This window comes from Lycium ferocissimum, chromosome 7, assembly GCF_029784015.1.
Source record: "Lycium ferocissimum isolate CSIRO_LF1 chromosome 7, AGI_CSIRO_Lferr_CH_V1, whole genome shotgun sequence".
Lineage (NCBI taxonomy): Eukaryota > Viridiplantae > Streptophyta > Magnoliopsida > Solanales > Solanaceae > Lycium > Lycium ferocissimum.
Window position 1 is genome coordinate 53583108 of NC_081348.1, and position 25741 is coordinate 53608848.

Below are 25741 nucleotides of genomic sequence, written 5' to 3' on the forward strand. Positions count from 1 at the left end.
AATGGCAGCGACATCTTCGGCTTTAGCAGCCGCCGGAGTAAAGTCATGGTTGTTATTCGACTAGGAAGCAGCAACAACTTGTGCAACAACGATGTTGCTACAATTTCTATGAGCTTTAACGCTCAGTTGCCTCACGAAGTTCGGCTGAAGGAGAAGAGAGGCCGGAGATAGAGAAAGGGAGGGAGAGAGGCGGCAGTGAGGGGAAGGGGAGAGAAGAGAGAGAATTTTTTTAGGGTTTGGAGAAGATGATAAATCTTGAATGTGTAGTGAGGGAGAATAGAGAGGTACATGTATTTTAAAAGTTATTGGACCAGTTATGAAATGTAATTTTGAAAAAATAAAGCTACAAAAATTAAATAAAAAATAAGGTAGTTATTATTCATAAATAAGTCTTAGAGGTAGCTATGGGAAGTAAATTTTCCTTTATTCAATCACATAGTTTGGGCTCCTAGAATATGGCGCCCTTGGGGCTTTCTATTTGATTGTATCGAAAGGCCCAATGAATTGGGATTTCCCTATTGGTCCAGGTCATTTCAGGGCAAGCGGATCATTTATGATGAAGAGGATGCGCTTCAAGAGAATGATTCGGGCTTCTTGCAGAGTGGAACTATGCAGTACCAGACACGAGAGTGTACCATGAGAGAAGCAAGGAGGTTAACCTCTTTCAAATATACAACATGGATTTTGGCATTGTAGTTGGACTCTTATGTCGATCCGAATGAATCATCCTTTCCCTGAAGGTAAATCTTTGCCTGAGGGTTTTCCAGATCCTTTTCTATTTTGTTTACTAGTATGCGTACCCGTGCGATGCGCAGAAAATATTAAAGAACATAATTATAATCTGGTAGGTGTACTAAATCATATTACTTTAGAAAAATTTCAAGTGTCATCTTCTTTCTTAATGCAGTGTACTTAATAACAAAATCTTTATGAATTTAACGAAGCAAATGATATATACTGCTAGAATATCTTGTCAGTTGCTTAAATAGATATAGAATTTATTTTACTATTTTAATAATATGTTTATTATTCTTATTTAATCTATTGCTTAAAATTGTATCACAATATTTTATGGGCGAAAATCATTTTTTCCTTTCATTTTTGCTTCAACACCACCCCCTCGCCCACCACCTTCTCTTACCTCAATTGAACATTTTACGTACCTGTTTACCCTCTAAATTACTAAATTTTTTCTTGTTTTATTTTTGATACTATGATATTTTTTTTATCTTTTAACATATATTATCGACTTTATCTATACTGCTTTATTTATCAAGTTAAAACGTGAAAAACAATTTTCAGACATTATAATGTTAGAAAAATAAAATGATAGAGTACAATAACATTTTTATTAGAATAATTAATTCAAAAAATTCAAATTCAAATATCATTGTCTTTCAATACAAATCAAAGTTCAATTTCTTTTTAATCTCAAGCAAAAAAAAATTATTTCGATTCTAATTCAATTTGTGTTTTACGCCAACTCAAATAATTGAATATTGCAACTAAGTGGTCAAAATGTATTATAAATGAATTTATCTTTATTTTGCAATTATGTCGTTTGTTTGGACAAACTAATTAGTAGTCTAGATAGTAATATAACTCCAAAAGATTAGGACTATACTTTTATTTGAATTTAAATTCATAGTTTATATTTCAATCAAATTAATTTTTTAAAGTTTAAACTAGTTCATCATTCAATCAAATTCAAATTCTTTATCTTTCAATTCAAATACTTTTCTTGTCTTAGGATCTTACACGTGATATCTTGATCTATACATACTAAGATATGTTTCAGGTCAATTCAATATATTTTTTATCACTCGCACTAATTACTGATCAACCTACGCGCAAGAACATACCACATGCATATGTATAAAGGTGAGCAATTAAGTAGTATATTTTAAGATATTCATGCATCATAAAAGAATAAGTTAAAATAAGCCAAAACTGTTAATGTAATTGATATATAGCCATACTTAATAACTTATAGAACACACACACACATAAATATTTTTAATCACACACACACACATATAAAAATAATTATAAATTTTAAAAGTTACTGAGATTAAAACAACTAACAAAACTTGTACAGTTGTACTAATCTAACTAATACCCAAAGGGAGTAGTCACCAACCGGTACATCATTGCTTGAGATATCGGCTTGTCACCTTCAAGCATAAGTCTTTAGTATAACCTGTGAAAATTACTTATATCATTCAACTTTCAACTTTCATATCCGGCAAAATATTTTGCTGAAAACAATAATATGCAAATTGTATGTTTTGCGTTATCACATAAGGCAGAAGTTTTTCAACTACTTCATGTCACTAATTAAAATGCTACAATAGATAGTACATTATATCATAAAAATGAAGATATTTCAAGTCGAATTTTCTTACCATTAGCATGTCCATGCAAACTTCTCTACTGAGCTTTGTTGTTTATTAGAAAAATGTATCTTCAAGAAATCAAATCCATCTTTATTCACAAGATATTCCTTCAAGTAGATATACCTTCCTGAAAAGAATCTAGTACTCTTGAGTAGCTGCATGTGAATCAACATAAACAAAATGAATCGCGAAATCCAAGAGTTCAAAAATTCATTCTTACGAAATTGAAGAGATGAAAAGACAAATATATAGAAAAAGAAGACAAATAAATATCACTAATCCATTAAAGTACCACCAAAATTAAAGCTACTAAATATCAAGAGCATGTACACAACAAAAATTGAGCATAACTTTAAGAGATGAAACATGTAATCATACAACACTGATTTTCCTCCATCCATAATGAAATACAACGAAGGTAGAAATTTAATAGCAATAGAAATTTTGATCTAGTGTTTGTTCTCTTAAAGTTAAAATTGTGTTGTATTATATAGAGCTACATTTCAAATATATAATGTTCTTTTTAGTATTTATGTTAGTATATAGTAGCATATCTTCAATTTTGTTAGATAAAAGAAGACTCCGTCGTAATCCAAATTGTTAGAAGTTGCTATGATTTTAAATTCAAATTTAAATACTTTTAGATATATCGTATAAAATTTGTAATATTAAAGAAGTTTTGAGTTGAATAAAAGAAATGATAAAATCAAATAAATATTGACAGAAGACTCCAACATTATCCAAATACTCTGGATTTTTTTTTTTTAATTTCCTTTTTGTTCGGATAGGTATATAAGATTAGGTCTAGATTTGATCTATCTAACCAATTATATCAAACAAATAATACTCGAGTTCCATCCTGCATTTCAAATTCAAAATGTTTTAACCTTTTTGCAGATAAGTGTTAATAGAAGCCAATGTTATATCGTAATCATAATTCCAGGAGGATTTAAAAATATTATCTCTAAAACTCCATCTTTTAATTCATTTTTTATCTATTCATTTTTTTTTTTAATCTTTTAGTCAAAATCAAAAGTCTTATTACAATGCTTATTAACTTTGTCTTAAAATTGCCAAGTGGCTTGTTATTAGCCTGCCACTTGGCTTAACCACGTTGCTTGTACCTCTCCTATTTTATATATATAGAATATAGATATAGACTTTTAATGTTATTGGGAAAGATGGACTACTAAGAATCAAGTAATAACATAAATTGTTATTTTAATTTGTTTTGCAACTATCACTATAATTTGATTATTTGTAATTTATTTTTTTCTATTTTTTTCAAAATTACCACTGGGACTTACTATAGACAATTTCATGTAATTCATTTTTAAATAATTTGATTATGTAAAACAAATATTTACGCTACTAGTAGCGCATGAAAAAATAGACCTAATTAGCGGTCATGCATGATAGTTATCCGAGGCTAGTACTTATCTAAACCGATCTTTCTCCATCCAAAATTGAAGATAGAAATAAAAAGATTCCCTTTTATATTAGTTCAGTTTACATATTATCTTATTTTTCTCCATCTTTTCACTTGTTAATGTTAATTGGATAGAAAGGCTAGTAGGTAGTTTAACGTATTTTTTCCTATTTCTAGAGTATTGTATTTTTCTTATAGTTTCATATGCTTAGATTTCCGTTACTACTTGATGTTACTTTAGTCTAGATTACTGTGCTCTTAGAATTCTTAAATTATTATCTTTTCTGCTTGTTGCTACTGTCTTTTTTCTCATTTTTTTTTTTTAGCCGAAGATCTATCGGAGACACCTTCTTTACCTTCTCAAGATAGGGATAAAGTCTGCGTACGTACTATTCTCCCAGACTTCAGTTGTGGAAGTACACTGGATTGTTGTTGTAATGTCACTTATTCCATTGGAATTAAAGCAAACAGGTTGCTCATGCTTTTAAGCTTGTATTAATCTTTTCTCCCCTTTATCTCTTTTTCTCATACTTTTCCCCCAAAAACTTCCCTTACCATCACACAATATTTGACGACTCTACTAGGTTTTGACACTTTTACAATCTCCCTATCACCCTCTCCTTTTTCTTTCAAAAAATTGAGATATATATTAAATAAACTTTTCTTTTTTATTAAATTTTTTTTATTAGCGCGTAAAAATGTTAGGTAAAGTTGGATTCTAAAGATGATGGAGATGAGATGACAAGGTCATGGATTAGTTTTAAACTGGCAAATGTAACATGGAAAAGGAGAAAACAATATGAAGTGTCAAAAAGGAAAAGAAAAGATACCAACAAAAAGATAAAAAGAAGAGTTGGGACATCTTTGCCAGGAATATTACTCTAATTTTCCCATATCCCAATAAATGGACCCCCTCATATGTCGCGTCACATAAAGTAAAGGTTAAAAAGTACTGCTATAAGGTACTATTATTGATATGTACCCGCTAAACCATGTAAAAGGTGGAGTTCGCAACCCTAATGAGGCATTTTTTTCTTTTTGTAAGGGATCAAATCAAATATCTACATATACCCAACTATGAGTTTGAACTAATGTCGGTCTAACGAGCCTTGGCTATAATGAACCCATATAGGGCATGAATTACATGTGCAATTCGCAGAATTGCCCTTCGTTTGGGGTGGTCTTTAAATTTTGCCCCTCATATTTGAAATCTTTAAATTTTCTTGTCCCGCATAAACCCATAGGTTAAGGGTTCGAACCCACGCGCAATCAAAATTTTAAAAAAAAAATTAGCAAGACAAGTTTAAATTTATTTATGCCTGCAACGAAGATGCAACATGAAGGAATTCTAAAGTTATGCGGACCGGCATACTTATGCCTTATGGGCGGACTTGGCATAAGTATGCGGTCGACATAACTTTGATAATTCATTCAAAAGTTTATGCCGGATCCAACATAAAGTTTGCCCATTAAAAGTATGCCCCCGCCCCGCGTAACTTTGTGAAGGAATTACCAAAGTTATGCGGACTCGATACTTATGCCTTATGGACGGACTTGGCATAAGTATGCGGTCCGCATAACTTTGATAATTCCTTCACAAAGTTATGCGGGTCCGTATAAAAGTTTGCCCGTTAAAAGTATGCCCCAGCGTAACTTTGTGAAGGAATTATCAAAGTTATGCGGACCCGCATACTTATGCCAAGTCCGCCCATAAGGCATGAGTATGCGATCCCAGATAAATGTGTAATTCCTTAACAAGTGTATCTTTGTTGGCGGCATAGCGAAATTTAAACCCTTGCGAATTTTTTTAAAAATTTCGATCCGCGCGTGGGTTCGAACTCCGGGACCTATGGGTGTTAGCCGAAATGCGAAAATTTAAACATTTCAAATATGAGGGGCAAAATTTAAAGACCACCCCAAAAGAAGGGCACTCCGCGCAAAAAAATGATATTGACAGGGCCGCTTCAAGCTAAACTTCTAAGAGAGGCTTTAATTTTTTTTTTCTTTTTTGAGAAAGATCGTCTCTTTTTAAAAAAAAAAAAAAAATTAAAGTCAACTTTTCTCGTTTTATTTAGATGCGAAGTCATTAATTACCGTTTTATAGTCGTCAAGAACAATGCAAAGTTGTTAACAATTTTTTCAAATCAATTTATTCGGAAAAAATTCAACTGACTATATAACTAATCAATCACGTGACTAAAAAAATTTCTTCTCTTTTTTTCTTTTATAAATATTGTGCACTCCGTCTGTCTCAGTTTATGTAACACAATTTGGATTTTAATAGTTCAACTTCTTATTTTTATTGTGAGTTCAGACATACAATATTTAAGTTTTTTGTAAAATAATTTACATATTTAGAAATTACATAAAAGTACCATAAGTCACAATATTTTTGAAATAAAGTAGGATAAAACTTAATAGGGAGAATAACCTATATATACATAAGAATAGGGTATATTTACAAAATATGACGATACTTTTCACTTTACAAAACATATCAATAGATTTTTTACAAAACATATACAAAAATTTTTGCTCAAATTTTGTGTATGAAAACTGTATGAAATGTGTATATCTCCCTTAAAGCTTAAAATTTTCGCTCAAAATTTAGTATATGAAATGTGTATATCTCAGTCAAGACTTAAAAATTTTGCTCAAATTTTCATGTATGAAAAGTGAAACAGGTATGAAATATGTATGTCTCGCTCAAGGATTAGCATGTTAGGTTTTTGAAAATTTAATACAACTACAACAACATTATATACAACTTTCATACAATATTCATACAAATTTAATACAACAACAACATAGAAAACTTGAAAAACACTTTTCTGAAACATAAGTCATGATTCTACCATCATTCATAGGGTTTTATGCTTTACATAATTCACGATTCTACCATTATTCATACAATTCATTACTCAATCTCCTAAGAACTAAACTATTAACAACAATAATAATTAGAAAACTTTCGAGAAACTAATTCAAATACCTAATCATGTAAAACCTAAAAACATAAACACCAACTAATTATTCAACAGATTCGTCAATTATCCCCCACCTCTCTATTATTTTCACAGTTTGTTCTCTCATCGGAGCTACGGTGGCTGCCGACTCACTTGCACTGGCGTCGGCTTCATCCGTCGGATCTATCTCACCGTCGTTCGTCGCCGAATCTATCTCACCATCGTTCACCGCCTGTTTTGCCGTCACTGTTGTTGCTTTCCTCATCAGATCTGCTCTCAAGAACTGAAGTTTTGACGATTAGAGATAGAGATGATTTGGTTTCACCTTTTGCATTCTAGTTTCCCAAATCTTTTGTGTGGTCCTGCAGCGTGTGTATGATGAATATGATATATTATGAAGTTCTTCGTTTATGTATTGTCTATGAATATCTTCTCTGTTATGGATTTTTAGGCTCTGTGCATTGAATTTCCGCCCATAATATAGGGTGGCTTTTAATTTTTTCCAGATCTAGTATGTTTTGTAATTAAGTTGGTATATTTTGTAAATAAGAAAAAATATTCTTATATTTTGTAATATAGGATCTTAACAAGTATTACTATGTCATTTTCCCAACTTAATAAAGAATGGGGTCCCAAAAATTTGGGGGCCCAAAGCCATTGCCGCAGTGGTTTGGCCTTGGGCGGATGGCTTTGGGCCGGCCCTGAATATTGACCTTTTTTATTTTCAAATGGGCAATTTGCAGGATTGTCCTTTGCTGGGGGTGGTCTTTAATTTTTGTCCCTCAAATTGGCAGTCTTTAACTTTTGTCCTTTACTAAAAATCCCTTGGTTTCGGGTTCGAATCTCTGCTCAGTAAAAAATTCGCAAGGTAGAGTTTGGATTCGCAAAACAGAATTTTGCAAAATTCTACCTTATGATTTTTTTTTTACTGAGTTGGGGTTCGAATCCACAACCTCGGGGTATTAGGCGAAGGGCAAAACTTAAAGACCACCAATTTGAAGGACAAAAATTAAAGACTACCCCAAATGAAGGGAAATCCGCGCAAAAAAATGTTTTCAAATCATGTGTATTTTACGTGTATTTGTCGTGCATTTTCAATTCATATGTATTTTACGTGTATTCGTTATGGTCGCTTCGAATATGTAAAGATTTTTATTTCAATGTTAAATAATTTTCGAGTCTTTAACTGTTTTTAAGATTTATGAATGTCATGCTTGGTTTGACTTGCATATTCATCGCATGATATCTTCTCTAGAGTCTTTCCCCGATATTGAGTTAGGGATTCGATGCTGCCTGCTGAGTACAACCTTGTGTGATAATATTTTTGTTTTTCACTCTCAAGCGCATGTGAGTTGGACATGGGGATACAATTTACAATCTAGGCATTCGACTCATCCAACATTGTTATGGTATCAGTGGGCACATATAATGTCATGTCTTTCTTTAAATTCTTATATTCAGTCAGTTAGAGTAGTGTTATTTGTACTTTTATGTACAAGAATTGTAAATGATTTTAGCTATTAAATCAGATGTTTATGATTTATAAGTTCATGATTTTAGCTATTAAATCAGATGTTTATGATTTATAAGTTCAAGATCATAGAATGATTCATCGAGTTCAAATCTTGATAAGTTTTTTTATGTCTTAAGTAAAGAATTTTCATCCAAATCTTATTTTCGCATTAAAGTATAACTATTACTCCATTATTTTTTATAATAACTTAGGGAAAGTTACATATATAGACATCCGACTAAAAATATTCACAATTAGATGGCCACAAAATTTCAACATACAAATCATAGACATAACTAATTGCAATGGCTAACAGATGTAACCCAACTAACTTTCAAACCGAACGTGCGAAGATCTCGCATTACCATCCAGCTGCCATCACACCTCTATCACCACACAGCAACCACCGGACAACCATGCCCACTCCCTCTAGATATTAAATTAGAAAAAAACAGACTTACACGTCCTTCGAACATTCTCATCAACCCCCAAACTGTACTCACCACACTTGAAAAATAAGATCTAAAAGAGAAAAAGAAAGAAAGAAAGAATGAAAATTGAGAGAAAGATTTAACACTATATATAAATAAGATATATTTATTTTCTATATATGTTATAAATTGTAAGTGCACTGCATGTACGCATTATTCACTGTATATACACTTTGTATACGTAGTGTATACAAATTGTACAAGCACTGAATGTTTATAAATAGTGTATATGTGTTATATAAGTGTATACACACTTTCCATAACACATATATAAATACCCACCGTGGTCATTGTGATCCTTCATGTTATTTTTTCTGTATAATCTGTGTACAATAAATATATCATTAATGTCTACTCAGTGTATAATGTATACACACTAATCTACATTATACACTAATCATACATCTATTATACAGTTTCTATACACTAATTACACAATGTATTAATGAAAAAGCACCCAGGAACCGACAAACTTGACCCGAAAAAATTAATCTTCTCCAGCAATGACCATTGTTTTCCTCCATCGCTCATAAAGCATTTGCCGACCACCATCGTAGTTTGGCCGAAAATTATCTAGAGAAATACAAGCATTTTTGCATGTCAGTGAAAGAGGAGGAGATAGCAACAAAAAAAAAAAAAAAAAAAAAAAAAAGAGAGAAAAACGGTGGCATGTTGGTGTTCCCTATAGTGGATACGAAGAAAAATATGGAGGGGTATGTGGTGGTGATCGTTGGTGGGTGGAAGAAGCGAGAAGAGAGGAGAAGGAGAAGCATGACATGTAGAATGAGATTGAAATAGAGGAGCAGTGATGGAAGTTTACGGTTTGCCTCTCATTTACTAATAATTTGAGCTTAAAATCTTATCGGGCATTTTACATAAATGACTATATTTTAGGAGTTTAAAATTAGGCATAGCTACATTTTCAATATTTACATGGCGTAGCTACTTTTTCTTCGCTGTATTCGTTTTTTGCTATTTTTTTTCACTGTATTCATGAAATGACTATCTGTATTCATAAACGACTCGCTGTATTCATGAATACAGCGAGTAAAACTGAATACATAAAAACATAGATACACCAAAAATTAACAAATACACCCTAAAAAAATGAATACAATCCAAAAATTTAACAAAAAAGTGAATACAATCGCCGTATTAGTGAATATAACAACACCAACCACTAGTTCGGCCAGATTTGCCGGAAATTTCATAACAACAACACAACAACCCTTCGCCAGAGTTTTGTGGCCAGATCTGCCGTGTTTGTGGCGACGTGGAGGTTGTGAAGATGGTGGTTTCACACCTACAGACTACCACTTATATGTTGTGGTTCGTCACCGTGTTGTTGATGGAGTTCGCTGGAGCACCGCTTTCTCGCCGGAGAAGAAAGGAAAAAGGGGAAGGGGCTAGCAGTGGCGGTGGTGTGAGAGATGGAGCAGTGGTGTTGGAGTTTTTACCTGCGGCGGATGTCGGCGGCTGAGGGAGGAATAACGAGAAGAGAGGAGATTAGGGTTTTGATTAGTTATATTGTGTAATTGATATACCAAATTTAGCTACGGGAAATAATTAAGTCAAACTATAGTTACCTACTAATAGTAAGCTATGCCATGTAGATTTCCCAAATGTATTTCAGGTTAAAAGCTACAAAGTTGGGCCATTAAAATTTGTGGCCAGTGAGTGTAGTTATCCCGAAAACTTATAGGCAAGTTATACATTTGTCCGGCCGATAAAAAATAATTACATTCGTTAGCTATATACAAAAAATATATAACATCGTGTATAAAAACTTAGAATTTATGTATCTTATATAGCAATATAAAAAAAATATACGTTTATTGGCTATTAGGTTAATCGGCGGCTACTTATGACAATTTTTCAAAACTCCTACAGCAGGCCCGACCATCTAATTTTTACCGTATCCGTGATGGCATTCATGGTCCTAAACTCCAACTTCCAATTTGAAATTAATCACAGTATTCTAGATCTCAGCTCATGTGCTGCTAATGCAGACACGAATTAAGGTAAAATACATGCCAACAAACCTTATCTGCGGTGTATAGTCAATGCATAACAAGTACATAATCAGTGTACACATTAATTATACACCGCATGATTGTAAAAAATAAAGATTATGATTACTTTTTCTTGTTCTGTTGGCCTCTGTTTAATGTAAATATGGGTGATCTACAAGAGTGGCCTTGGAATGAGTAGTCCTGAACTTTTGACCTCGCCTGTCTATGGGCGAAAAATGACTTTTGACCTTGAAGGTTTGCCCGTGGGACAAGTTAAGGAGTCAAAACTTCAACACCATCCATTTTCACGATCAGTATAATTTCCTTTGTAAAGATCCCTTTTAATTTCCCCTACTCCTTCATTTATCGTTATGCTGCTAGGCAACTTCCTTTTTTTCACTATTATTAGGCTTCCTAATCCTCACCCTGCCTTCCTTTAATTTTAGATGAAATTACTCTTAATCTCGGGCGCACCTGTTCTTTCTGGATTTTGGCCTTGTGTAGAGGGTTGCTAGTGGGGTCATTAACAATTCTACCCTTATTTTCTGCTGGTCTCTAATTTTTGTCCTTCAAGACAAGCAACCTTTTCACAGGATATAAATTTATATTTTCGCATGACTATATCCTACAAATTATGTTCCGCGCCCTTAAAGAACTTATGCCCCGCTACGCATAAGTTCGATTGCTAAGGATAAAAATTAAAGACCAATCCATTTGGAGGGTAAAACTTAAAAGACTAGCTCGTTTGAAGGAAAAAAGTGCAATTTTTTTCTTGCTATAGGGGGGAAGAAGGCGGGGAAGCATGAAGCCTGCATCTTCCATCAGATTAAAGAAAAGACACGAGGATGGCACCACCCTTCAAATTAAAAAATAAAAATAAAACAAAGATAAGATTTCCCTCTCACTTAGGAGTTTCGTAAACACAAAGCACTTATCAAAAAGGAGTAGAAAAAACAGAGCAACTTGCCAATTGACAATTGACAAATGACTGAACAAGACGCGAACCATGAGAAAACTTTAGCTGCCAGCTACTGGAGTTTAAATGGATGCAATTGTAACAAATCACGTTTTTCCAATAAACACAATGGCAAAACAGCCTCTCTACCTCACGAGATCGAGTTAAGATCTGCGTACACTCTACCCCACCTGTGGGATTACACTGGATATGTTGTTGTAAAAACAAAACAGTAATGTGTATTTTAGGAAAAGTGTGAGGGGCAGACAGACAAAGTCAACGACAGGTTCGAGCACTCAAAAGGAGAATAATGCTATGACTTGTAATTCATCATGGACACAATGATGACTGAACAAGAAGTCAATTCACAATGAAGAGAGCCAGATTCCTGATCTTACCACTTGTTACACAAAAAGGCATAGGATACCCCAGCAACTTTATCTAACATTCAATGTTTTCAACATTAGTAATGATTACCAATTATATGCTACCTAAAATCTCCCTCTATATTGGAAATGATTTCCCCACTTATAAGTTCACCTTCTGCTGCACCCACTTTCAACATTCCAATGCTAAAGATGAAGAGAACAGAACTCCTCCTCTACCTCCTTCTCATATCGACAATATGGGCGGCATGTCGACATGATTATAACTTCATTCCCATGGCTCAAGCTATAAAAGCAGGCAAGTAACAACTCTTCACTGCTAATGAAACACTAATAAATGAATGTAATGCACTATTTTCTTCTTTCCAGCTATGGTAGTTGTAGCAAGTCGTGTTTTTCCTATTTTCTTGAACTCCAGGATTTCCTATACAAAACAGTTACGTGATTTTAGTATTCAAGTATATCAATGGATCTAAACTCTAGCTTCTCTATCGCAGTTAAGTCCAAAAAAAGCTCAGTGTTCTACAACTTGAGATCAACAAGAGGACACATTCTTGCTAATTTGGTAAGTCTCACAAGTACGGAGTCTCTATTCCGCAGTAGTTTATGCATGGAGTCACTAATCAAACTATTGTGGAGCAGGGCAAGTATGAAAAGATTCATAAACCACCATCTGGACCGAATCCAAATGGAAATCATCGTCCACCATCAAGGACCAAACACAACTGGAAATCATCGTCCGCCATCAGGCCATGAACAGAAGAATGAGCTAGCCGTATGAGACCACAATTTTAGAATTGGAGGTTAGACAAATATGTAGTAGTTAAACGATTTCATCTTTAGGCTATTGTATTTGTAAAAACAGTAGGATATCCTTTCAGATTGGAATTACATTTCCCTTCAGTTACTAAGCAGTCCAGAAGAATGGTGTTTATCCAATCTATAGTCCTTACTACTTCACACCTAATATGCTCTACTGCAAACAATATTTATCAATCTACGACTATCATTATCTAGTTTGATGAATACTTAAAAAGTAAGCTAAAAGTGAGTTTTGATTAAACTAAAAGTGAAACCAAAGCTCATTTACTGAAGCCCAAGCTCCTACGAAACCATACAAATCTTGTAGGTCCCCAAAGAACAACTCACACGCTCGCATCAGTAACAGAGAGATAAGAATGAAGATTATGGTACTGACTAATGAAGAAAAATAGATAAAACTTTAGACCAGCTGCTTAAAATTCTATGGTGCCACCACCTTACTGCAAATTCGATGCATCCCCTCATCAGAACACACTATTGTCCACTCAATTCGTGGTTAGTATTCATACGATAATTGGTACCATAAAGCCCACACGCTACGTCAAAAAAATATGGCAAAATTTAGCTTTTCTTAGCTAAGCTCGTTGTTAAACTTGAAAGAGCCTGAATAAATCTTCTTAAGCAATTTGCCAATGAATCAGGCTTTCTTCATTTAGCAAATAGTCCTTAAATAGATGACCGGCATGAAAAGGGCCACTAGACAGAGACTAAGATACATTTGCATATATACAAGTCAAATTGCCAACTAAAGTGCGTAGTCTCTCTTCTGCTTTAGTTTATGCACATAGTCTCTAATCAAACTGTTGTGAAGCAGGGAAAATAAAAGAAGATCCATCTACCACTACTGAGCCAAAGCCAACTAGAAATTGTTGCCCGCCATCAAGGTCATGACCAGAAGAACGAGCTAGCCATATGAGAACATAATATTTGTTGAGAGTTGGAAGTTAAGACATGTATGTAATAGTTAGAAGATTTAAGATTTAGGTTATTGTGCTTGTACAAACACCTGCATATCTTTGAGCATGGAATTTTATTATCCTTCACCAACTAAACTGTCGGAAGAGTAATATCGTCTAGTCTAAAGTCCTTATTGCTCCACTTCTAATATGCTCACTGCAAAGAGTACTATCAATTCATAACTATCAAAAATTAGTTCTCTATAAATTTTGAGAAAGTATTAATTCTGCGAACACATCATATTAATTCTGCGTACACATCCCTCTCCCCAGACCCCATTTGTGGGATTACGCTGGCCATGTTGTTGTAACAAACTGAAAGAATTTAGTATAATCTGGTCGTCAAAACTAAAGCTCTTTTTTTAATACCCAAGAAATCCCCCAAGGGTTGGTGGTACACAGTTCGAAACTCGATTATGCCCTCCCTACACTTCTCCACTTAAATACTAGACCTTTTTTAATATATCACTTGCTGCATTCTTGCCCCGAGACAAAAGCCAAGGGGACCAAACCGAAGCTCGTTTATGAAGACAAACTCTAACCCAGGATACTAAGAAGGCAAATTAATCTTGTAAGGAAAGAAAACAACTTCCATGGCAGGCATCATTAATGCAGAGGAAAATAAGTAACTAATGAGGAAAATAGAGGAAATGTTTGGCCCGCTGCTTAAAATTCTATGGTGTTACCATTGCAGACTTTCATGAACCCTCCTCAACCCCTCTCATCAACCACACTTGTTGTCAGCTGAAGTCATGAATATTGTTTGCAGGAGAATCGGTACAAGAAAGCCCACATGCTACACATGAAAGGAATATGATAAATTTAGCTTTTGCTTGCTAAGGTGGTGCTTAAACTCGCAAGCGTGTGAATTCACTTTTGCATACTTATCAGGTTCTCGTCATTTGGCAGATAGCCATTAAATAGATGACCGGCATGAAAATGGCCACTATACACTAACTAAAATACAGATTTGTCAAATATACAAGTTAAACTGACAGCTAAAGAATTATTACCGCTTTATACAGCACGCTTCCTTTTTGATCTTTTACTCTTCCTCGGCCCCGAGTAATTCGGAACTTCTTTACTACTGCTAGAAGCATAAGCCTCTTCAAGAACTTCTTCATCCTGCAGCCAATATTTATCAAGTGTATAAGCTCAAATTCAGAACAATGTCTTCCGATTGAAAATTTATATGTTTGCCAAGCAGCACCAAACAAAACAACACATATTGGGGGTACTAAGAAATTATTCTTTTCCCTCCTCATCAAACTGAAACAATCAAGATTTTGAAATGCTCCCAGCAACTTAAGTATCCATGAGCCTAGAATTACGTATGCATATATCTCCAGTCTCTGAGTGAAGCCCATCAAACTTTCAGCTTGATTGCGTAACCAATCCCTATGCATTTTTGCACAAGATTATTGATTTACAATTGAATTTTTGAGTAATCCTTGCTCAAGCTACAGAGGAAAAGAAATTATTTAAAACACCAGAGACATAAAGTTTTCAATTTGTTCTTTCCTCAACCACCACTCCTCGAGCAGACGAATTACCGAAAATAGTCAGAAATATATAGGGCGAGAAATACATAGGGAGACTATGAAAATTGGGATGTATAAAGGCAATACACTATTAGACCACAAATATAGAGCAGATGTGTCTTCATGCACTTCAATTTACCGAAAAGCAGAATCACTGGTTTAATAATTAGAGTCAGGACACTCCTAATTAAAAACAAACTCCAATCAACTGGAGAAAGATCTATTTTCAGACAGCAATAAGATACAAAAACATATCTATGTTATAATCACATGCAACTTTTGTCTAATAGTGTTTGCATAAGGGTTCTGTACTGACATTTTTTGCCAATATATGTCATTTACTAGATCAAAAAAAAAAAAAATCAAAAAGAAAAAGAAGAAGAAGAAGAAGAAGACCAAACTACAGAGGTGACGAGAAAAAAAAAACTATGATATTTCCAACTCTAACAATGTGAATCTCCGTCTTTCCTTTGTTCCACTTTGTTGTATAGTATTTTCTTTTCACTGTCACACAACTGTTCTCTTCTTAGGCTGGCATGATGGGGTCTAAGGACAGCATAGTTGTGCATCTAGGAACCACGACACCAACCATGACCAAGCCTAGGTGAACAAATCCTCGTTTTTATTACATGGAAGACTTGACTTGATAATAAGTGAAAAAGGAAGGATAGTACTTTCACACAGAGAACTTTTATAATGCAATAAATCATCGTCCCTTATTAGTCCAGAAGCCATCCATGTCTTTTATTGTCCTTGGACATGCCATTTCGTATTCATCGACTAACAACTAAATTTAATCATGCAAACATGTCTCAGATGAACTGTCAGCGGAGATCAAATGCAAAACAATAATTTGATGTTTACCTTGGGCTTGGTGTCATCATCTGGTTCGTCCTGAGAATCAGATATAGAAGCTGATAGTTCAACCTTATCGGTAGGGAGTGCCTTGGTTGCCTTTTTCTTCTTTTCATCATCTTTTAGCTGCCTGAATCTGTCTCCATGAAAGTTGTCGTTAGCTAGGTAGACATTGTAAAGTTGATTAACTTTGAAATATTATACACACCTCTCTCCAGATTGTTCAGGTTGAGAGGTAGTTCTCTTTGCACGTCCAGCACTAATGATACCACTAGCATCTCCACTCACAGCAGGCTTTGCACCACCTAACTTGCGCAACCATACCTGCTGTGCCGTGGTCAGCACGTTATTTGTGAACCTTGAAATTCAACATAAAAGATGCAAGTTAAGAAACTATCTTGTTTCATTGATTATAATATCGAGAACACAAATCTACTTTTGAGTTAAACGAGATGAAAGCAGAAGCATGATAATTTTTCAGTTGTTGCCTTATGAGAGAGATTCTAAAAGGAAAAAAAAACTAGGATAGATGTTGAGCAACTTTTTTCGAACATGTCTTTTGACCGGAAAGTTTGAAATAACTCAGAAAGTATAAGGATACATCTTATTGTATGAAGGCAGCATTGAACTTTCTTTATCCTCTCCTCTCATTCAGTGATATGGTCACTGGTAACAAGTGAATAGAAAATTTCAATTTATTTAAGCAGATTAATGTAGTTTTCATTTAGAAAAATGATAATTCACACCAGGATTTTATCGTATCAGATATGTTTAAGACCAATAATTGTGCATCAGAGGCAACATAACATAATTACTGTAAGTAAGAACGTAAGAGCTCACCAGTAAATTGTTAACCCTGACGGAACAGACAAAGAGAAATAGCCAATCATGAGCGGAAGGAACTTGAAAACCAGAAGTGTGTTCTTTTGAGCTGGATCATCTGTCTAAGAAGAGATTTTGACGATTTCAATATAATATGACAGAAGCACCCAAAACTAAGATCAGAAGGAAATAAGCTGGAAGATAAATTCAGGTTCGTACTTGGGGAGGTTTCATTATCTCCATTGAAACATATTGCGAAACAATTAGCAGGACAGGCAAAACAAGGTAAGCCACTGTGTCATGCCAACCCAAAGGTGGATGCCCATCCTGAAAATGTCAACAGATTTCATGTCCATAATCATACTAAAATGTAGTTAGTATTACAAGCAGATTTATCTTCTGGGAACCAATTAGGTGAGATGAAAGGGGGTAATTGTTCCACCCTTTTTGTGATTAGGAAGATCACTCAAAATAAGTTTTAGCCATGATATAAAGGTGTAATTAGGTTATGACACTGACCACAAATGGGAATAGCCAAGAAATTCCAGTTCCACTCTGTCGAGCAGCTATAGAAGTCGGGCCTCCCAAAGAAGGAATCCAAAAGAAACCTTCAGTCAGCAATCCCTTTTCAGAAAGGAAAACAGGTAAATATATACTCATTATCTAAATCAATAAGTAAGCACATACAATAATACTAACTTCTTCAATACCTCATTTGCCACATTAGAGAGAGCTTGATAAAGACCAATCCAAACTGGTATAGTGGCCAAAGTTGGGAAACATCCTGTTATCGTGTAACCACAAAGCAAAAATTAGATAAACCAAAACGGAAGTGCAAGGACTTCCTAAATTCATTACCTGGAAGCTAAACTTAAGATGGAAAGAAATACACATCCAAACCATACAGAAGCTCACAGCGCTTGGGGGCTGATATAGCCCTTTAGGTGTGGGTTCACTGGAACCCAACTTTTGTTCATACCATGTATTTCTATTAAGAAAATCTATAAAATGTCTATTAATAGTTGGTTGTGAACCCAGTTATTATTTTACTTTAACTTGAGATCATTGTAAGTACCCATAAACTTCAAAACCTGGATCCATCTCTGGCAGCGCTCATTATTTTATGGCATGGTCCCTTATTAACTGGCATCGAAATTTGCAATTAGTTGATGTGCTACAATTAGCACATGTCAAACAATTTGTAGTTTTTATAGTGTGGTGGGTTCATTAACCTTGTGGAGGTTGTTTATTGAAGCTATAACCTGTCCGTTAATGATGCAGTTATCCTTCAAGTTGATGCATATTTAACAACATACATAGCTCTAATGACCCTCTGTCACAACTAAAAAAGCATAGCAATTCAGTGTATCTTTCAAATCATCATGTGTTTTAGAATTGTGGTATTCGCATAAGACTTAAACCCGCGGGCATAAAGTTGAAACCTTTAATGCCATTTATAACCACTTCAGTGCAGCTATTGGCCAGACAGTTCATAGGATAATGCACCTGAAAACTTACCCCAGGTTGCTAAGTAGTTGGGAGCCCTTACTTCTTAAAAGACAAACCCTTTCTTCTTTAACAACTCATAGCCTCAAAGGAGTATCGCTAGGATAGATAAGAAAGAAGAGGTTTTTTCAAAAAAAAGAAAAAGAAAGAAGAGGTTGACTAACTTAAAGCTATTGTTCATCACTTGAGCCAGTGTTGTCAAAGGCTCATTTAAAGCGCGCTTAAGCCCTGAATCTCAGAAAAGCCCAGGGAGGGCGCTTCGCTTAAGCTAAGCTTCAGCATAAGCAAACCATTAAGGTGTGAACCTCATTGCCCATTAGTCCTATCCTGAGTTGCCAGGTACTTAACAATAAATATAATAGGCAAGGAGATATATTAATTATTAAGGAAAACATTATGAATTAGTATGCTACTTTTTTCTTAGTTGTGCCTTTTTATGGAGAAAACACTCAAAATACCCCCCAACGTTTGACCGAAATCCCAACTACACACCTAACCTTTGCGTTGGTCCTATTACCCCCGGACAATTTTTTTCAGTATTAAAATGCCCCTTTTTTGCTGATGTGGCAGTCCAATATGACAAACCCCAATTGTTAACAGGCGCTTGTCCACACACGCTTGGCCCACGTGCCACATCTTTAATTTCCCCCCTTTTTTTATTAATTTCCTCTTCCTCCATCCATCTACTCTTCTTCAAAAAAAAAAATATATCTCTCAATTTTCCATACTCCACTTTCAATATGAGGATCCGAAAACCCATACCCAATTCTCCTTCATCTTCATCAACATCATCATCATCATCATCACCATCATCTTCATTATACAGTTTCTCTTCCTTAACAAACAACTCCTCCTTAGCATCATCAATAGATTCATCTTCATCAACTTCATCACTCACAACCCACAGATATCAAGGCCTTAATCTCCTCGTTAAAGCCATTCATCAAGTCACTAATGGCTCTGTTGTGGGTGTTCCTTACGTTCAAAAAACAGTCATTACAAGAAGGAAAAAAAGAGTTCTAAGTTTTGATAATTTCTTTATTGTTGATTCTTTGCCTAAAAGACAACAAAAGAAGAGATTGAAAACTGTTCCTACTAAGTATCAAGATTCTCTTTTGATTCAATCATTGAAGACAAAGCCTAAAAGCAAGAGACTTCAAAGATCTGCTAAGATTTGTGAGGAATTTGGGTCTTGAAATTGGTTTTTTGTTTATTTTATGAGATCTTAGATGATCTTTTCTTTTAGTGGTATTAATTTGCTATATAGTACTTTTTCGGGGGATGTGTATTATTTTTTATGTTTTATGAATTTATAATGGGTATTATTTTGACAAAAAAATGGAGATGGGTATTAAATAGGGTGAAGAAGATGATGAAGTAGCCTAAAAATGGAGGGAATTTAAATTTATCTATGTGGCAGTCTAGTTGGCATTTTAAAACACGTCAGATACTGTTTTTTAAAGGCTATAACGCGCCACTAAGCGGTGTACTCACGCTCTTGTCCACATCAACAAAAAAGGGGCATTTTAATACTGAAAAAAATTGTCCGGGGGGGGGGGTTAATAGGACCAACGCAAAGGTTAGGTGTGTAGTTGGAATTTTGGTCAAACGTTGGGGGTATTTTGAGTATTTTCTCCTTTTTATGCTTAAAGCCCCAATAGATCTGGAGCATTTTTTAAAGCAATTCACCATTGACATCACTATTTGAACTTAAACAGGAGATGAAATACGTTATTGGAAGTGAAAAACCAAAATATTAAAAAGCAAATTTCGGGTCATAGAGCAGTGTCCTCCGGTATTGAGGAACTAGTTTTGGTGTTCATGGTCATCTATGCTTCTCCAACCATTCTGTAAACTAAGTCAAAAGTTGCACTTAGCTCGAATCAATTCACTATCTCAAAATTCTTCAACACTGAAAGGAGCACTACTATATCGGGTGAGTGCTGCGTTGGCAAGGGAGAAAACTGGAGGAAAGGAAGATGTTGATTCACCGATCCTGCAAATATTTTTGGCTACTTTGTCTAGAGAGTATCAAAGATGTTTTTAAGACAATGTTGTATCTATACGTATTCTCCAATGCAATTCTAATGTTTGTACTTTTGGCTTTTTGGTGTAACAAGCTAAATGTTAGATGAAGACGCAGTACTGGAGTTCCTCAGTCCCATACATTTATAAACAGCAACTGAGTTTTAGTACACTGTATATATTGTGCACCTTCTTGTGCTGCTTCACGGAATACAATATCAGACTTATCCAAAAAATAAAACAAGGGAGTTGATGAAGTGAGTGCTACGGATGAGGAAATAACTAAATGATAACTTCAGATCCAACAGACATCGGAGATTGAAAAGGAATAAAACTGAAATCCATTTAATAACAAATTCTGGATGGAAAAATATCACTAGGCAAGTTCTAAGATGTACTTAAATAAGAACTAAAAATGCAAAACCTAGACCGGACAAACTATGAATGAGCAGATATGTAATTCTTTATCTGATTATGTGGCTCTCAATACACTTCCACGATATATAATTTGCGATTCACTACTAGCTAGGGGAGAAAAGCCATAGCAAGTTTCTAGTAACATACATGTTCAATGCTTCAAGCCAACTAGAAGATCAAACCGAAAAAGCAAATGGACGCATAACTAGAAAAAAGAGTGCTGACTGCTAGAATGAACAATTACCAGCAAGAGGATTGACCCCGGCCTGCTTATATAAACGCGAAGTCTCAAGTTGGATTCTCTCCTGAATGAAAGATAAGATCAAAGATGTAAGTTTTGTTTCCCGATCACCACATAATAAGGACACGACAATAATCATAATTCTGTAGGTATAGCTAGATAAGATTACAAACACCCTTCCTTTTATTTAACAAGTTTTCTTATCACCATAAGCAATAATTTTTTTCTCTTTTGATAAGAGAAGCAATACAATAGCCATACAATGTCAATTTGCTCATATTTCACTCTTTTTTAGAGCACTAAGTACCAAAGAATGTCAAATACATAAGCCAAATTAAGAAGGTCATATGGTTCTGAAAAGAAGTTTAGATGAAACAGCAAGCATCAATCAACGTGAATGGGAGCGCACCTGATTTCCAGCATATCTTTGTTGAATAGCTTTGATCTTTGGTTGGAGATTTTGCATTGCTAATGTTGATTCAACCTTTCAAATGACATAATGTCATACATCAGTAATAACTCCATTGTAGTGATTAACGATTGCTAAGGAACAAAAGAACAGGGAACTCCTGTTGCCTTGAGTTTGACAAAACGATAAATTCTCTAAATTCAAGTTCTCATCCCATTGCATTATTAATAATACTAGACAGACGTAACTAAGTGGCAAGACCTGAAATACCAGACCAACTCTAAAAATCCAGGTCTAGCAGGAGCTGCAGCACAGGCTCACCTGTTGCTTTGTCAAAGGGAAAGTGACAGCTTTCACCAGGAGAGTAAGCAATATGATTGCAAATCCATAGGCATAAGGCACATGCACAGTTTGCAGTCCATCCTTCATCACCTGAAAAGAGCAAATTGAATGAATGAATAGAGTACTTGACTACTATAGTAAGAAGACAATCCTCCTAAAGCTAAAACCAAAACATAATCTATCTAGAACTGAAACAAAATAAGCTGCACTGCTGCAGTACTTATACTTCGCCATGTGATCTAATGAAGACAACCAACCTGTTGTCCTATGAGAATCTTGATAAGGTTTCTTCCACATCCTTTAACTTCCTTTTTAAAAAAAAAAAAAATGGGAGGAAAGGAAGAAGGGGAGGAGGAGAGTGGAGTGCTCAAATCTGGTAGGATAAGGGGGAAATCTGGTTGTCGACCTAAATTAACATGAAAGATGACAAGAGTTAATAGAGAAGTCTTTAAATAGGTAGAAAAAATCCAAAAAAGAAAGTTCAGTTTACTTCCAGTGCTATCAAAGGCGCAAAGAAAAATAATTTAAAAGAAGCAGATGCTCAGGTTTGGTAGGACTTTAACTGCAAAGCGCAATTAAAGTGTGGAACTTAATGAATAAAAGCGTAAATGAAGAGAAACAATAGAATATATGTATGTAACTCAAGAGTAATAACCATAAACACAAACAACAATTACGCGGATACATGTTTCAGCATCTGGTGCCTAAACTGAAGTCCCCCCTAAGAGACGAAGCGCTTCGCCTGTTTTGCATCTCAGGGTTTAACTTGCCTCAAACAAGAACTTGAGAACACTATAATGTCACTTTTATCTTGCTGTGACTGATCAGAAATATTACTTTCCAGCAATTAGTATATATTATGATTAGTTAGATATGTGTTGCGCAAGGATCGTTCTAACTTATGCTGCTATGCAGTATATTTCTAACATAAACTCTGGATGAAAAGGAAACGATGACCAACAAACTACAAAATCCGTGAAAGAGGTGTCAGGCATAATAACAAATTCAAAATTGAAATGGATATAGTTTGAGATATTTAAGCAAAACAGCACTATTGAGAGTTAGAGACTCTTAATTATTAGTAGGAAAAATGATTTCAATGTAACACTCCTTCCGTCCCAATTTATGTGGCACCTTTTGGATTTTCAGAGTCAAAAGAATAAAGAGTTGATCCCGAGTTTTCATTCGACTTTTAAATATTTTGAATTTTCAATTATTGTGACTTATAGTATTTTTATGTAAATTTTATTTCAAAAAACGTAAAAGTTTCATGTAGGAATTTACAGTCAAAATTTAACCCTTTTTTTTTAAATTGTTAAAATTTTGACTCTCTCTCTCTCTCTTTTGTTAAATTGTTTTATTATATAGGGGTAGGGAAGGGGAAATGGGGGAGGGTATTACAAGGTGGGGGAATCGAACCCTCACCAATAAGATAAAAGTTCAAGTAGTCAACCAATTGAGCATACTAAGATCCCCCAAATTTTGACTCTCAAAATTTGAAATGTGCCGCATAAATTAGGACACAGGGAGGGAGTACTATTTAAACATAAACTTTGAAAACTATACATAAGGCAGCAAGTGAAATAGTTATTATGAATACGCTGAACCTATATAGAGTCGAGAAAAAGGAATATTAAAACTAAAAACTAGTAACAATTGATCAGACTTAGGTCGAAACTATGTTCAGTAAAACCGATAACAAGGCAGCAAGTCAAATAAGTATCACTTATTATCAATATGCAGGACCATTATTTGAAATTTTCTATGGCCAAAGTTTTAAATGAAGTGAAAAAAAAATCGGAAAAAAGTGAATAATTGTCATGGCCAAACCTTCAACACAACTTCCATGGCATCAGAAATGAAACCGAACCAACCACCAGTTTTCTGAGCAGCAGTAGCATCGGAAGCAACAGCAGTAGGATCAGCAGCCACGGCAGCATCAGCTAAAGTATATATAAGTCCTTCCGCTCGGCTTACAACCGCATCGAAATCAAAAGAAGAGTGAAGCGATTGAATCGGAGGAAGCTCATGGAAGCTGAATTTCACTCTAGTAGAAATAAGCTGCCTTCGCCTGTGAAAGATATTTCCAGGGAGTGATGGCAAAGGAGTTCCGATGAATGATGAAATTAAGGTTTTCGCCATGGAAATATTGGAGTGAAATTCAGCTTCTCATAGAGAGAGGGAAGTTGTGGATGATGATGAAGGGCTTGCTAATAGAGAGAGTGGAGGAGGGAGAACCAAGGAGACAAATATCCCTATCCTTTATTTTCTTATATTTACAAATTAAAATGATGTTTGGCGCTGTGGTTATTTACTCCTTGTTTGGATGGTTGTTTGCTGTGGTTCTGTATTGTTTTTTATGAAATCATGTTTATTTTTATTATTCTTAAAATTGTGTTATATAATGTTGTAAGCCAGTTGTGATTTCGTGGTTATATAACCATTAAAAAGTGTAATTTTTATAATTACGAATTTGATGATTCTTGTGTGATTACGTATTTTATTTTTTCATTATACCCCCCACCTCACCCCACCCACCCACATCCATCACCCTGTCCGCTACCCCCCCCCCCACCAAAAAACCCAACCTCTACCTACTTATATTTTAATGTTCCTATTTTATCCTCTATCTTAATTTTATTAATATATAAACTAGTTTGTAATTAAGGGTTATGGGATTTTAGTAACCTTACATATTATTATACAGTACTATACAATCAAACCAAATAATAAAATATTGTTAAATCATAACAAAAAGCGATACAATCTATTCAAATATTATATTTATTAATACAGTACAATACATACAACACGATACTATACAGTATAATATTGTGCATTATGAAACCATGGGTAACGACCATGCATCCAAACAGAGTGTTAGGTTTGTACGTTGTTGTGGTTGGTCCACGACTACTATTTCTTCTCTTTTCGTTTTATTATTATTATTATTATTATTATTATTATTATAATAATAATAAGAATAAATAAAAAACAGTTTCGAACCCATGCTAATCAATAAAAATGTTTTAAAATGAAGAAATAAATTTAGAAAAAAAGCTACTACTGGTTAAGCAAAATTTGAAAAATAGAAATGCAAGCTCAGATGAATGGCTACCCCACTCAATCGATGTTTGTTGCTACTGTAAAGCATAATTTATGAAAAAATTTATTTAATGAAGTTGAAAGTATAATCTCTTTCATTTTCGGGAGAATAAATGTTCTTTAAATATGCATTCTACTTCAATTAGTACTATTATATACTCCCTCTTTTCACTTTTACTTATCCGCTGTTTCAAAAATAGATTTTCATTTTTACTTGTCATTTTTTGCATATCAAAATAAGACAACTTTTTTCTTCCTGTTTATCCATACTATTAAATACTCACTTCACATCATTTTTTTCAAATCCAACAAAAATATGCACCAATTAATATTGGTAAATTATGCGCTTCATTTATTATTTTCTTAAACAGCGTGAAAAGTCCAAAGTGGACAAGTAAAAGTGGAGGAGGGAGTAGTTTATAACCAGGGGCATATCTAGCCTATTAAGTGGGGTTCAATTGAAACCTTAACTTTTGAGGCGAAGCATAAATTTAAGTGTAAAAAATAATTAAAATTATAATAATAGTAGATATGAATCCCTAACTTTTAAAA

General features: G+C 34.5%; 1 protein-coding gene and 1 long non-coding RNA gene across 10 annotated transcripts; one reads left to right on the forward strand and one right to left on the reverse strand.

The window, feature by feature from the left end:
- Positions 1-9426: 9426 nt before the first annotated feature.
- On the reverse strand, positions 9427-24352 carry LOC132065665 (inner membrane protein PPF-1, chloroplastic). Of its 9 annotated transcripts, none has more exons than XR_009416766.1 (13): positions 23915-24352; positions 22064-22174; positions 21743-21817; positions 21337-21397; positions 17855-17928; positions 17664-17768; positions 17364-17471; positions 17163-17266; positions 16531-16680; positions 16332-16458; positions 14940-15051; positions 14613-14722; positions 9427-10271 (listed from the first exon to the last, which is right to left on the reverse strand). XR_009416766.1 is itself a non-coding variant. In XM_059459157.1 (12 exons), exons 1-11 carry the CDS (start codon positions 24224-24226, stop codon positions 14944-14946), a joined length of 1335 nt encoding a protein of 444 aa, XP_059315140.1. In that variant the 5' UTR covers positions 24227-24352; the 3' UTR covers positions 11634-11953; positions 14940-14943. The 9 variants fall into 9 exon arrangements, 4 of the variants coding, with proteins under 4 accessions (XP_059315140.1, XP_059315139.1, XP_059315141.1 ...); XR_009416763.1 differs by lacking the exon at positions 9427-10271 and adding an exon at positions 11634-11953; XR_009416764.1 differs by lacking the exon at positions 9427-10271 and adding an exon at positions 11634-11966.
- LOC132065667 (uncharacterized) lies at positions 12590-13073 on the forward strand. Its single transcript, XR_009416767.1, has 2 exons — positions 12590-12713; positions 12791-13073. It is a non-coding gene; the product is annotated as an uncharacterized LOC132065667 (long non-coding RNA).
- Positions 24353-25741: the final 1389 nt, after the last annotated feature.